This window comes from Salvelinus alpinus, chromosome 20, assembly GCF_045679555.1.
Source record: "Salvelinus alpinus chromosome 20, SLU_Salpinus.1, whole genome shotgun sequence".
Lineage (NCBI taxonomy): Eukaryota > Metazoa > Chordata > Actinopteri > Salmoniformes > Salmonidae > Salvelinus > Salvelinus alpinus.
Genome location: NC_092105.1, coordinates 20,587,540 through 20,603,471, shown reverse-complemented (window position 1 = coordinate 20,603,471; position 15,932 = coordinate 20,587,540). Strand labels below are relative to the sequence as shown.

At 41.2% G+C, this 15,932-nt stretch overlaps 1 protein-coding gene across 1 annotated transcript in view; it reads right to left on the bottom strand.

Moving 5' to 3' along the window:
- Window positions 1-878, bottom strand: part of LOC139546448 (nectin-3-like) — a 35,695-nt gene extending 34,817 nt beyond the window's left edge. The window contains exon 1 of the mRNA XM_071354828.1: window positions 803-878. Coding sequence (XP_071210929.1) covers window positions 803-857 — 55 coding nt within the window. The 5' untranslated portion in view covers window positions 858-878. The remainder of the gene's footprint in view (window positions 1-802) is intronic.
- Window positions 879-15,932: the final 15,054 nt, after the last annotated feature.

The window sequence follows — 15,932 nt, the reverse complement described above, 5'->3', positions numbered from 1 at the left end:
GCGCGGGCAGGTCCAGTTAAAAGTTCAGACAAAAAGTCATATTACAGTTCGTAGAAACATGTCAAACGATGTATAGAATCAATCTTTAGGATGTTTTTATCATAAATCTTCAATAATGTTCCAACCGGAGAATTCCTTTGGAACGCGAGGTAACTTTCACATGAACGCGCTTCACGAGCTCGTGGCTCTCTGCCAGACCTCTGACTCATTACCCTCTCATTCCCCCCTCCTTTACAGTAGAAGCATCAAACAAGGTTCTAAAGACTGTTGAAAGCCTTAGGAAGTGCAACATGACCAATATCCCACTGTATCTTCAATAGGGAATGAGTTGAAAAACGACCAACCTCAGATTTCCCACTTCCTGGTTGGATTTCTGCCATATGAGTTATGTTGTACTCACAGACATCATTCAACCAGTTTTAGAAACTTCAGAGTGTTTTCTATCCAAATCAACTAATAATATGAATATAATAGCAACTGGGACTGAGTAGCAGGCAGTTTACTCTGGGCACGCTTTTCATCCAAACGTGAAAATGCTGCTCCCTAGCCCAAACAGGTTAAAAACATAGTAAACATACTGAGTTAAAAACATAGTAAACATACCGAGTTAAAAATATAGTCAACATACTGAGTTAAAAACATAGTAAACATACTCAGCTGATGTTGGTGTTAATGTACCCTAAAAGGACATGGACTACAATTTAATGGTGGGATTGTGTGTTAGGTGGGTGTTACTGCCTAGCCTTGTGTCAATAAAACAAAAAAACATGAGCTCAATAGTATAAAACAATTGGAAACCTACTTTCTGTATCCCTCTGGATGATGAGTAGAATCACACAGCACGGCTTCCGTAACATGCTTTGCTCTTCTCATTGCTAGGGTCATAGGGGAAATGTAATAATAGCATTATACTACATTTTGAGATTGCCGTTTCGTAATGAGGACCTATTAACTTTAACTGTTAAAGTATGACAGTTATCTAGGCTAAGCTATATCAAATGTCAAATTATGTTGAATGCAATGAAAATTATTTGTGCAATGGTCTGCAATCATTACTCTTTGATGGAGACTATGCACATCTTGCAAAGTAGTCTACACCTTATTGCAAAAATAAACAAAACAGTCCTACATTGGTCAGTAATAATGGAACAAAACAGATGCATCTGTAAATGTGTTAGGCCACAAACCTTTGATGAATGTAAGTTCCTCTGTTGAAGTAACAGAGACATTATTTATTTTGCCGTTTGTCCTGCCAGAATAATGTCCTGCTGTTACTGTAGGGAAACACTTCAGTACAGGCTTCAGCATTCTTTCCAGCGAAACAGTTCTTCTTTGATGAGGGTTTAAGCATCCAATAAATGTTGCATTACCGCCACCTACTAGACTGGAGTATAACTCCTTAATACTTTGCTTGAACAAAAATGTATATAAATAGACAAATACCCTGCCATCTCACCCTACACTCACTTAAATACAAATGTAATTAATTAAAAACACCAGCATACTCCACTTTAAAAAAATATTTTGTCCTACCACAAGCCAACAGCCTGAAAGCATGGGACACCACCACTTAACACACCCTGTAGCTCTTCTGACATCAAGTCTCACACACCCAAATACCTCTCTGCAGCTGCCACAACATACATTGCGACTTACCTTGCATCTCTGCAGCATAAATCCAATCTTACTTAAACATATATCACTTGTTGGCCTTTCCCTCTGTACTGGTACAGATATACTACTCACACCACTCCTCTCAGGATCACTACCCCTTGACCCATCTTCCACTACGTTTTCACTGCTTCAGCATCTAACAACTTCTGCACTACCCTGGAAACCTCAACCTGCCTCTCTCGCACCGGACATTTCTGCTCCCCAGCCCCACGGGCACCCCTACAATTAACACATTCCACTACTTTCCCAAATGCTACACATTCCTTTGTCTCATGCCCTTCTGCACACTTCTCATACCTAGGAACCTCCCTCCTACAAACTTCTGCCATATGCGCATAAGCTTGACACCTGTAACAATGTAATGTATTCGGCACAAAAGCTTATTGAGAATAACTTATACTGTATATTCTAACATCACTTTGTCGGGCAAAGACACCATCAAAACTCCAAATAACAGACAACGATTGCGTCGCAGATGATGAGCATCACAAACACTGGAAATCTTCCCCTTCAGTTGGTCAACTTTCACATTTAGCACTACCCCAGTAATCACTCATTTCAATGGTGCCCTTTTCTTGAGAGCAAAATGATTCACATCTCTTGCCCCCATTCATTTAACACGGAGTGCTTGCTCCCTCTGACCAGCAGAAACACAAACAATTATCACAAGACCACTTCTGGTTACCTTCACTGATTTCACAGAACCCAACTTTGTTATCACCCTCCCTGAAACCACAAATGGATCAGCCAAAAGGAAAGGGTCCACTTTTTCCAAAAATGTCACTCCTGTCACAGACTCTTTATCTTGACCCTCAGGCTCTGAGAACTTCAGCACACCTACGAACTCTGATACTTCGCCCTCATTCACTTCCATTTCTCCTCCTGTCTTTGAGCCAGCGTGCAGCTCACTCTGCTTACACTTTCTACCATTCTTCTTTAACTTCTCTCCGCTACGGATCCCTTTTACGGGATCACTTTCCTAAACAACCGCTAGAATTGCTGGGCGCCAAATGCATAAATATTACTAAAAATATTTATAATCATGCAATCACAAGTGAAATATACCAAAACACAGCTTAGCTTGTTGTTAATCCACCTATCGTGTCAGATTTTGAAAATATACTTTACAGCGAAAGAAATCCAAGCTTTTGTGAGTCTATCAATCAATGCTACAACAGCTAGCCCCAAATTAGCATGGTCACGAAAGTCAGAAAAGCAATAAAATTAATCGCTTACCTTTGATAATCTTCATATGTTTCCACTCACGAGACTCCCAGTTACACAACAAATGTTATTTTTGTTCGATAAATATTACTTTTATAACAAAAAAACGCCATTTGGGTTGCGCGATATGCTGAGAAAACCACAGCCTCGTTCCGGTCCTGAAAGGAAGATGAAAATTCCCAAACGTATCAGATTAAAAGATATTACTAAAAATATTTATAATCATGCAATCACAAGTGAAATATACCAAAACACAGCTTAGCTTGTTGTTAATCCACCTATCGTTGTCACGTTCCTGACCTGTTTTCTGTTGTTTTGTATGTGTTAGTCGGTCAGGGCGTGAGTGTGGGTGGGCATTTCTATGTTATGTGTTTCTATGTTGGTAAATGGGTGACCTGATATGGTTCTCAATTAGAGGCAGGTGGTTTTCATCTCCTCTGATTGAGAACCATATTAAGGTAGGTGGTTTCACATTGTTTGTTTGTGGGTGATTGTCGCTGTGTCTGTGTTTATTGCACCACACGGTACTGTCTCGTCTAGTTCGTTCATTTCATTCATTCATTCATGCATTCATTTCGTTCGTTCTTTCCTGTTCGTGCGTTCATTGTTTTTTATGTTCACAAGTTCAGGTCTGTTTAACGTCGTTTGTTGTTTTGTAGTTTATGCAAGTGTTTTTTCGTGTTCGTCTTCATTAAATAAATCATTTATGTCTACATACCTCGCTGCGTGTTGGTCCGACCCATGCTCCTCCTCGTCTGAGGAGGAGAACGAATATGACTGTCGTTACAGAATCACCCACCAACAAAGGATCAAGCAGCGGAGAGGAGGTCAGCGACAGCTGCAGCAGAAATCCCAGGACTCCTGGACTTGGGAGGAGATCCTGGACGGCAAAGGACCCTGGACTCAGCCAGGGGAATATCGACGTCCCAAGGCGGAGCTGGAGGCAGCGAAGGCAGAGAGGCGCTGGTATGAGGAGGCAGCGCGGCGACGCGGTTGGGAGCCCGAGAGTCAGACCCAAAAATTTCTTGGGGGGGGGGGGCACACGAGGGGAGTGGCAAAGCCGGGTAGGATACCTGAGCCAACTCCCCGTGCTTACCGTGGAGTGAGAGGGCGTCGTACTGGTCAGACACCGTGTTATGCGGTGGAGCGCACGGTGTCCCCAGTACGCGTGCTTAGCCCAGTGCGGGCTATTCCACCTTGCCGCACTGGGAGGGCTAGGTTGGGCATCGAGCCGGGTGCCATGAAGCCGGCCCAATATATCTGGCCTCCAGTACGTCTCCTCGGGCCGGCGTACATGGCACCAGCCTTACAGGTGGTGTCCCCGGTTCGCCTGCATAGCCCAGTGCGGGCTATTCCACCTCGCCGCACTGGCAGGGCTACGGGGACCATTCAACCTGGTAAGGTTGGGGAGGCTCGGTGCTCAAGAGCGCGTGTCCTCCTTCACGGTCCGGTGTACCCGGTGCCACCTCCACGTACCAGTCCTCCGGTGGCAGCCCCCCGCACCAGGCTGTCTCTCCGGGTTCTCTCTCCAGCTGCTCCCACCTGTCCAGCGCTGTCAGAGCCTTCCTCCTCTCCAGCGCAGCCTCAGTCTAAACTGCCTGCCTTCCCAGCGCAGTCTGAGCTGCCTGCCTGCCCAGCGCTGTCCGTCTGTCCTGAGCCGTCCAGCCAGGACCAGCCTTCAGAGCCGTCCAGCCAGGACCAGCCTTCAGAGCCGTCCAGCCAGGACCAGCCTTCAGAGCCGTCCAGCCAGGACCAGCCAGAGCCGTCCAGCCAGGACCAGCCAGAGCCGTCCAGCCAGGACCAGCCAGAGCCGTCCAGCCAGGACCAGCCAGAGCCGTCCAGCCAGGACCAGCCAGAGCCGTCCAGCCAGGAGCTGCCAGAGCCAGCCAGCCAGGATCCGCCAGAGCCAGCCAGCCAGGATCCGCCAGAGCCAGCCAGCCAGGATCCGCCAGAGCCAGCCAGCCAGGATCCGCCAGAGCCAGCCAGCCAGGATCCGCCAGAGCCAGCCAGCCAGGATCCGCCAGAGCCAGCCAGCCAGGATCCGCCAGAGCCAGCCAGCCAGGATCCGCCAGAGCCAGCCAGCCAGGATCCGCCCCTCAGTCCTGTGTTGCCCCTCAGTCCGGTGTTGCCCCTCAGTCCGGTGCTGCTCCTTAATCTGATGGGGGTTATATGGAGGGTGGTCATTTTGAGGAGGCTACGGAAGCTGGGATTGACTATGGTGGGGTGGGGACCTCGTCCAGAGCCTGAGCCACCACCGTGGTCAGATGCCCACCCAGACCCTCCCCTAGACTTTTGGTAGTGCGTCCGGAGTACGCACCTTGAGGGGGGGGTTATGTCACGTTCCTGACCTGTTTTCTGTTGTTTTGTATGTGTTAGTCGGTCAGGGCGTGAGTGTGGGTGGGCATTTCTATGTTATGTGTTTCTATGTTGGTAAATGGGTGACCTGATATGGTTCTCAATTAGAGGCAGGTGGTTTTCATCTCCTCTGATTGAGAACCATATTAAGGTAGGTGGTTTCACATTGTTTGTTTGTGGGTGATTGTCGCTGTGTCTGTGTTTATTGCACCACACGGTACTGTCTCGTCTAGTTCGTTCATTTCATTCATTCATTCATGCATTCATTTCGTTCGTTCTTTCCTGTTCGTGCGTTCATTGTTTTTTATGTTCACAAGTTCAGGTCTGTTTAACGTCGTTTGTTGTTTTGTAGTTTATGCAAGTGTTTTTTCGTGTTCGTCTTCATTAAATAAATCATTTATGTCTACATACCTCGCTGCGTGTTGGTCCGACCCATGCTCCTCCTCGTCTGAGGAGGAGAACGAATATGACTGTCGTTACAATCGTGTCAGATTTTGAAAATATACTTCACAGCGAAAGAAATCCAAGCTTTTGTGAGTGTAGCGATCAATGCTAGAACAGTTAGCCTTATATTAGCTTGGTTAGCTTGGTCACGAATGTCAGAAAAGCAATAAAATTAATCGCTTACCTTTGATAATCTTCGGATGTTTCCACTCACGAGACTCCCAGTTACACAACAAATGTTATTTTTGTTCGATAAATATTACTTTTATCACAAAAAAACGCCATTTGGGTTGCGCATTATGTTGAGAAAACCAAAGCCTTGTTCCGTTCGACAAATTCCAAAAAGTATCCGTAATGGTCGTAGAAACATGTCAAATGTTTTTTTTATAATCAATCCTCAGGTTGTTTTTAACAAACATAATCAATAATATTTCAACCGGACCATAACCTATTCTTTAAGAGAGAAAAGGAAAATGGGGAGCCCCTCTCTCGCCCGCAGGAACTTTTCAGAGGACACCTGACCTCTTTCGAAACATCTCGCTCATTTTTCAAAATAAAAGCCTGAAACTATGTCTAAAGCCTGGTCACAGCCTGAGGAAGCCATTGGAAAAGGAATCTGGTTGATACCTCTTTAAATGGAGGATAAACGGTCCAGGAAACACAGATTTTTTTTAAATATCACTTCCGGGTTAGATTTTCTCAGGTTTTCGCCTGCTGAATAACTATTGTTATACTCACAGACAATATTTTGACAGTTTTGGAAACTTGAGTGTTTTCTATCCTAATCTGTAAATTATATGCATATTCTACGATCTGGGCAAGAGAAAATGTCAGTTTACGTTGGGAATGTTATTAATTTTTTTTTATCTGACCCCTAGCGCTAATCTGTTCGGGCACGCAACATTTTTTCTTTAGGCAAGCCAGAGTTGGTAGCCAAAGTCTACACACCTTTGTCGGTGATTGGGTAACAGTAGGGATTCGTCAATAAAGTCTTTGTTGTCAATCAACGAGAGACGACTTGTTTTCATGCAAAGTTTTTCATTGAGAAATGCTGCACCAAACATCGGCTGTGTGTTGCCTAATTTAGAGCCTCTACCACCATCTACTGGTGATGAAACCCGTAGGTCTCAAAACAAACTGATGGGACAAAGTTCTTTCTTTTCTTTAAAGAAAAAAACATTTATTAAAGACAACAGGCAAGAATCTGTATGAATTGGGACCTCTCTCTCTGATGATATTTAACCCATGCATTAAATACACTCCACTGTTGACAAGGGCAGAATATATTAAATTATTGCTTATATAATAAACAAATTGTGTTGAGAGATGACTGACTACTTGCGTTTCATCATTAACCCTTAATACAACACAATATAACACTGTTCTACACTTTCTTGACATGTAACACTACCAATGTGTGAAAGTGTTTAAATGCAAGGAAGTACAGTATATTGCATCACAATAAAGACGATGTTTATTTTAAATTCATTCTTAGTTTAATCTTATTGTCAGTTTGAGTGAATTTCATGGCCAAAGGAGAGAGTAGATTTACACCCATACTCCTCATTTACATCCATAAAGTAAGGTCTATATGAGGTAAGTGAATTCACAGGAAGGTTAGTCATTGCTGCAGTAGGTACCATCATTGTTATAATACTGTCAATCCCATTGAGTAACCCATTCAGTTCTGATAAGGCTCATTTCCATACAAGATGTTCCCTAGTGTTTGACCCAAAAGGCTCAGACTTTTTTTTCCAGTTGGGCCATGGCTCCCTGTAGACATGCTCTCACTTGTGGCCAAAGACAGGCCACTACCTTTCAGCTGTCATTTACATAACAATGGCTAACTGTGAACTTCAACACCTTCTCACAAAGTAACTGTTTTGATAATGTATAGGTTGTTGATTACGCTGTCAGTCCTCACTGTCAGCTCTTGCTATGGAAAGAAACACCATTTCACTAGTAAAACATAAGGATGTAGACCCTATACACCAGTCTATCACTGGTATTACAGTTGAAAAAGCAGCACTAGCAAACCTGGCTGTAAAGTCATCCAACAGACACAACCACAGACCATTTCTGAATCAAGGACATGCAATTATCCTTAATCCAGGAGAACAATCCTTCATCCAAGAGGACATGTTGTGTCAATCATATCTTTGTCTTCACGCAACCAAGATATAGTTAGTTTATTGGATATTCGTTTCTCTTGTCAATAGCTTAAACCAAGCTTGCCATCACTATGAAATGTTATCTTCTGAATCAGGGGAGGATGGAGAACAATCCACACCTTTTATTTCTTTGAAATGTTTGATATGGATTGTTTGGTTTAAGAGCTATTGAAGATTGAAATCTGAAACCTTACTTTTTTACATAAAATAAATAGAAGTGTGGATTTCTCAATCCTCCTCTGATTCCGAATATAAAATGTTCTTGGTCATGGCATACTTGTTTCAATAGCTATTAATGAGAGAAAAAACAAACATCCAATATAAAACTTTACCTAGTTCTTAAACCGCTATCAGGAAACCCTCTAGTTATCAACTGCAGAACTACAGTGACGTGTGGTGGTTCATTTCTTTACTATCAAATGAGGAGAGACAAACTTATCACACAAGTCAGAGTTATACTTAAACTAAATCTTTAAATAGTGAGAGCTTTGCAATAGCGATGGCTGGTTGACGAATCACCATCTCTGATGATCCGTTGAGAGCGGCGAAACAAAAGTACAAAGGTCTTTTATAACCAAGATACACCCCTTTCAACCTACATGACAAACAACAGATATATAGAATGGGTCACAAGGTTAAGATTTGTATGAAAGATACCTATAATACATAGCAGACAGTATCTGCTGTGTCAACAGTTTTCATTGTATAGACCAGTGTCTGGTCCTCCGACTCCAAACTGGAACCATCTCTCCCTGGTACGGTATAGAACAGAAACATTAACTCGACTAATTGCATAAATGAATTGTCAACTCCAGATACTCCCATCTCAAGTAAAACCCCTTCTTGACCCCACTCCTGGACAAGCTCACTGAGGGGAGTGAGCCTCTAGGTCATACACTACCCCAGGATAAGTGCAACAGAGATGACATACAATGGTTCCAGACACTACCACACACATCCCCAATGCCAAAGGAGGGAGTGACTGGCGCACAGACATTGTGGAGACAAGTAATTGGTTCCCCATTAATCACGCCATCCCTTCACATGGTTTAAGAATAGGTAAAGACACATTCACATATGAAGACAAAGTTCCCTCCTGTCCTCTTCCCTTTCTGATATTCTGCATAGCACCAGGGACATGTGAAAGACAAGCCTGACCTCTCCCCTCTCTGGGCCCCAGGTGACTGAACCCGAGCTGAGGGAGGAAGTGCAACTGCCAACACCAGAGTCCGAAGGGATACATTCTAATAACAAGTATATCACATAAGCATATTATGCAGATAAGACATCTTAATTATCTATGTTACCCAACTAATTCAGATTCTTCCGCCACATTCCCCTCTCAAGGGACTCCGTACCTTCTGGAGAATCAGAACAATAACATGGTACCGTACTAGCATTAGTTGCAGAGTATATGAATTCTAAAAATAAAATAAATACATAATCAAATTTAAAAGAAAATAGAGAATCAAATCCCTTCAATGTCGAGTACCTTATTTCTGTAACGAACGTCGTCGGGAGAAGGAGAAGAGGACCAAAGTGCAGCGTGGTAAGTATTCATAATACTTTTAATAAATACGAACACTTGAACAAAAACAACAAAGCGACAAACGAACAGTTCTGCAAGGTGCAATACACTAAACAGAAAACAACTACCCACAAACACAGGTGGGAACAGGCTACCTAAGTATGGTTCTCAATCAGAGACAACGATTGACAGCTGCCTCTGATTGGGAACCATACCAGGCCAAACACATAGAAAAGGCCAACATAGAACAAAACATAGAATGCCCACCCCAACTCACGCCCTGACCAAACCAAAATAGAGACATAAAAAGGACAATTTGTGACAATTTCCATGTGTGACAATTTCCATGTAAGCTTTCTCTCTTCGGAAACTGAGTTTACAACCTTTATTCCACAAGACAGACTTGCACAAGTTTAATCATACAGAATAATATGTTGTTGAGGAAAATACAGAAAAAAACTGAACATAGAAATGCTCCCTAAGTTACAGGAGAACCAGTGTCTAAACACAGGCCTTATCACAACAGATAGGACAGTCATCCCTCTGAGTCCCCACGCTCAGGATTGGGGTCCCCACCACCAGGGATGTAGTCAGGAATAGGGAATAGGTCAGGGAAATGATTCATATTCCAAATCCTAAAAACCCAATTAATTATCCAACCGAAATGTAGAATTACATTGCTCAGTGATTCAAATTGGTCCTATCACTCAAAGTAAAAAAAAACAAATTTTCATTGGCAGAATGTACATTTATATTAACATCCAGTATAATTATCCCATAATTCTACTATAAACTTTTTTTTAATCACGATTATAATACAGATCAGTATCTCAATGCATTCTTAATCTAAATTGCTATATTTGTATGTGGTGTAGACCTCTACAATCAACATGATACACCAAAAGTCAAAATCAATTTTGGGCACAGTTGACCAACCCCCTCCTCAGGCTCTGATTCTTCTGGCGTCCTTTTCGTCTTCTTCAGATAGCTTACAGTTCAAAGTGGATGGCCATGATAATGTCCAAATTTCAATGTCTCACCTGAGCCGCCATCACCTTTACCACCCATTATGTCTTGTCCATTCGTCAATCAGTATACAGCAATATAAGAGACGTTTAGAACAGATTTCTCCCCATGCTCACTCCACGTGGACTCCTCTCACACTCCTGAGAAAAACATGATAGAAAAGCAGTTGGTAGCTTAGATTGGATGCTGTAGACGGGTTGCTGGCTCGGACTCATTTTTCTCGGTAGAAGTGGTGCGGACAGGGCCGTATTGAACGCCTTTTTCACTCTTCTTCAGCCAGTTAGGGGGGGTTTGAGGTACACATACTGTTCGGTCCAATTATCTCTTCCATGCATTAATCTTGTCAATATGGGGGCGCTGTTTTCACTTTGTAAAATTTCGTTCCCAAATTTAACTGCCTCGTACTCAATTCTTGCTCGTACACTATGCATATTATTATTACTATTGGATAGAAAACACTCTTTAGTTTCAAAAACCGTTTGAATTATATCTGTGAGTAAAACAGAACTCAAGTTGCAGCTAACTTCCTGTCAGGAAGTGAGAAATCTGAAATCGGGCACTCTGTTCCTGGGTCAGTTTATTAATTTGCATGTAATCTATGAGTCGACATGAACTGCATACGATTTCCCCTATATGTCAGTAAGCAGTGAGAATTGGAATGGGGTTGCTAGGCAGATCTGAGGCCATATAAAGGCTTTTGGAACGTGGGGTGCACTCTTTTCAACGTTCGTCATGGCGCAAGACAGACCTCAGGATGGCATTCTGAAAAGCTCTCGTTATAGGCCTTAGATATATCCGGCTCTGATTTTATTCGATATAGGTGTTAAAGACATCATAATGTAGTTATTTTAAACCGAGTTATATCAGTTTATATCAGTATATTGCGATTTTTGGATATTTCTTTGTGCTGCGTTATGAAGAGTTGGACACGTCTGGGCCACATAGCTAATGTTTGCTGCTAATTCCTAAGTTGAAGACGACAATCTACAACCGAGCAACGATGATTCTGGACAAAGGACCACTTGCACAAGATTCTGATGGAAGCTCATCAAAAAGTAAGAACTATTTATGATGTTAATTCGTTGTTCTGTTGAAAAATGTTACACTACTATTCCGCCATTAATTTCGGTGCGGTCTCGCTTTAACGCACGCTGTATGTCGTAGTAACGTTAATTAAAAAAATCTAACACAGCGGTTGCATTAAGAACTAATGTATCTTTCATTTGCTGTCCAACCTGTATTTTTTTGTCAAGTTTATGATTAGTTATTGATTAGATTAGGTGCCTCTCCCAAGATTTCTCCCGACATTTTGTTGGCAGCTTGGCTACTATTCTCATTGTATAACCACGATTTGTGCCGCTAAATATGCACATTTTCGAACAAACAATATATGTATTGTGTAATATGATGTTATAGGACTGTCATCTGATGAAGTTTTGAGAAGGTTAGTGAAAAATGTAATATCTTTTGCTGGTTTATTCGCTATCGTTAACGTGCATGAATCAATGCTGCTGTGTGGTTGGCTATTGTAGTAAGCTAATATAATGCTAAATTGTGTTTTCGCTGTAAAACACTTAAAGAATCTGAAACATTGTCTGGATTCACAAGATCTTTGTCTTTCATTTGCTGTACGCTGTGTATTTTTCATAAATGTTTTATGATGAGTATTTAGGTAATTCACGTTGCTCTCTGTAGGTATTCTAGTTGCTTTGGTGAGAGTTGTGATGGTGGCTGCAATGTAAAACTATGATTTATACCTGAAATATGCACATTTTTCGAACAAAACATATGCTATACAATAAATATGTTATCAGACTGTCATCTGATGAAGTTGTTTCTTGGTTAGTGACTATTTATATCTTTATTTGGTCGAATTTGTGATAGCTACCTATGCAGGGAAAAAATGGTGGGGAAAAAAAGTTGTGTCTTTTGCTATGGTGGTTAGCTAATAGAAATACATATTGTGTCTTCCCTGTAAAACATTTTAAAAATCAGAAATGATGGCTGGATTCACAAGATGTGTATCTTTCATTTGGTGTCTTGGACTTGTGATTTCATGAACATTTTATTATATGATATCCCTGTGGCTTTAGGCTAGGCTATGCTAGTCAGCTTTTTTGATGGGGGGATCCCGGATCCGGGTTTGTGACTCGTGAGAGGTTTAAGATACTGTCTGATATCACTTTTCATGATTACCTCGAAGGGAGAGATAAGAACAACAGTTTAGCTCAGTTCATTAACTATATGATAAATTATTACTTTTACCAATTATTCTTAATACAATTGTCTAAACATATGTCAAAGAGAATAACAACACATTCTATTGAAACTATTATTTCAAATTGGTGTATACTCCCCATCACACTGTCAACTTCATCGCAGAGCCACAGGATCAGGAAGATAGACCTATAACCCATCGGGAATAGAACAGAACAAACAACACAACAATACACTCCTTCACATATCACTCCATACACTCCTCAAGGTATGTAAACTTCAATCCAAAACCTCAAAGGACTGAATCGTCCCCCATTTTTAACACATAACTCTCCAAGAGAGTAATTTGTAAAAGAAAACACTACTACTGGTCAAAAAATAAAACGACATTTCAAATAACAAAATCAAATAAAAATCACTACTCTTAATTAAGAACTCCATAAAGAAAAAGTATTGTACCCATATGGTCATAGGAAAACAGACTTCAGGCAGCCTACCTTTAGTCAAAGGCAACGCCCTTTCCTTCTTCACATTGGTCCAAATCACAAATATGGCTAAGAACCAGGAACTTCATCATAATTATCAATATTTCAAATTTCCCTGAAATCAGTGTTACAAAGTACCTTAAATTCATTATCCAAATGGCTTTCCAATGAGGGTGATCAAACCTCAACGGAAATCATGACAGAGGTCAGAGGTCATACAAACCCTTCAAAGAAGTGTTTCTTACTATATTAGACAAAGTAATGAAAAACAGACAAACATTTCATACTTCATACAATCAAGACAGCTAAATCTAGCTGCTTTCTAAGGTCTATCTCAGACTCTTTTAGTGATCGGTATACATTTTGGAAAACAGTTCATGCACCGGAGCGTGGGAATTGCTCTCCTTCCCTGCCTAAGCAAGTCGTGTCAGACTGACATCATTACTGAGAAAAAATAGATAAGTGATGCTTTTAATCAGCATTTTATCTCAGGCTTTTTATTTGAAAGAAATGGTGGTTTAATTGACCATGGTCTGCCATGGAAGTTCTGTCAACTTCTAGTTAATCTTTGTTTTCGTTTCAACAACTTTCTACAATGAAGATAGCGGTGCTGAGGAGGGTATGCGACTTGACGGTTCCAGCTTGACTTAGCTTTTTATTGGCAACAATTATTTTAAAAAATGTATCAATGTAATATTTTGTTTAATTTCCAAACTCCTATACATTGTAAATATATGCATTGTTTTAAATATCTTTATTTATTAGCATATTTTCCTTCTTTAGAATTTTCACCTAACCCTACCACCCCTCCCTAATTGGAGTAAACTAATGGACAACAATACTTAGGCGTCTCCTTCCAGCTTATACAGTGCATTTGGAAAGTATTCAGCCCCCTACCTCATCAATCTAAACACAATACCCCATAGTGACAAATCAAAAACAGGTTTTTAGAAATTTAAAAGAAAAAAATTAAATATAAAAATATGAGTATTCAAACCCTTAATTTGCCTAGATAAAAATAAAGGTTAAATTACTCAGTACATTGTTGAAGCACCTTTGGCAGATATTACGGCCTCGAGTCTTATTGGCTATGACGCTACAACCTTGGCACACCTGTATATGGGGAGTTTCTCCCAATCTTCTCTGCTGATCCTCTCAAACTCTGTCAAGTGGGATGTGGAGCTCAGTTTAGCCCTTCACCGTAAGCACCACCTTCAGACTATATTACAGAGCTGTATCTGTCTCTCATGCTCTGGTACAAATGACGTCCATATATTTCCATCACCTCCGCACTGTTGTTATCAGGTGGTCAATGCCTGAAATAGTAATGCTGTACATTCTCTCACCCACACCTCCACCCCGCGCCTCCCCTAACTCTCTCACCCACCGCTGTTCTCCTCCTGTTTACTCTGCCTCCTTTTCTCACAGTGCTGTGCAGCATCAATTGCTAGGCAATTTTTATAAATCACCTCATTGTATTCTTGCTGCACCTGAGAAAACCAGTTCAACTGTTAGTCAAGGTTTTGCAGCTGAAGCTGTAAGACAGAAGACGATATGGGATAAGATAAGCAATGTTTGGGTTTTGTTAGGTGGCTATTTAGCTATATCGGGTGCCTTTTGCTGAAACAAGCGCTCGTCAATGTAACTTTTCGTGAACCGATTAATCACACCCCGGATGGGGTGGGACGTTAAAAAAAGGTTGACGTGCTACAGCAAACTTTCAAAATGTTGAACTCATTGTTATGCATGAATGGTTATGATTATTGACAAGTTAGTACTTAGCATTAACAAATTAGAGACTAACCACCAATGTAGACCATTTTTCTTGCACAAAGATTTAATGAGGGAACAAAATTTACAAAAATTATAAATGTTGGTTGTGTATTTCTTAAACTGCTGTATTGTCCGATTGGAATTAATATTATACTAGTGGTGTATAGTATACTATTATATGACATTATAGGAATATACTGACATTATATAATTCATATATTCATATTAAACTAACATTATACTTTTTATTTAATATTATAATATTATTATACTAATTTATACTAATTACTTATTGAGGATAGTGCATCTGCAGTGGACAGATGTAGATTGAGTCAGAGCCAGGATGCCACTGCCACCCCAATTTGTGATTATTTTAAGAGGCCGAAGTGAGGGGACCTAGATATGTTTTTTAGTTTCCACCCCCAACACAAGTGGGAAAACTCTGTGGTGCAGAAGGTTTTCTTTTGTAAAGATGGGACCAACAGGAAGAGTCTGTCATACAGTGAAGAGAACCATGCTTTATTCTGCTTCCTTTGTATGGAATTTGCAAAGCCCACAGAGAACAGCCCTTTCATGAATGGAATGGCAGACTGGAAGCATATCCATCAGAAAGTGGAAGAGCATTATTCATAGAGGTTATGCTGAGGCCTACTTTCTAAGGCTTCCAAAGGTAACACTGAGAGCCTGTTCCGCGGCAGTCAGATGTCTGCTCGTAGAGAGCAAGTGCGCAGAAGAAGGCAAGTGCTAGAGCGCATTATAGATGTTGTTAAAGGCAAGAGGGGTCTGAGCTACAGAGGCCTGCAGTCTGAAGCAACTTATACGTGAGATGACAGCAGCATTGACCATGACAACTTTTTAGAGATGATCATTCTGCTGAGAAAGTATGACATGTGTATGAAAGAACATCTCACTGCCTGCATAGAGAAAAGCCGAAAACTGCATGAGTCTGGGTCAAGAGGGTGGTATGTTTTCAGTCCATATTGACACTACAACACAAGATCAATTCTCTGTCATAGTCAGATATGTGACGACCAT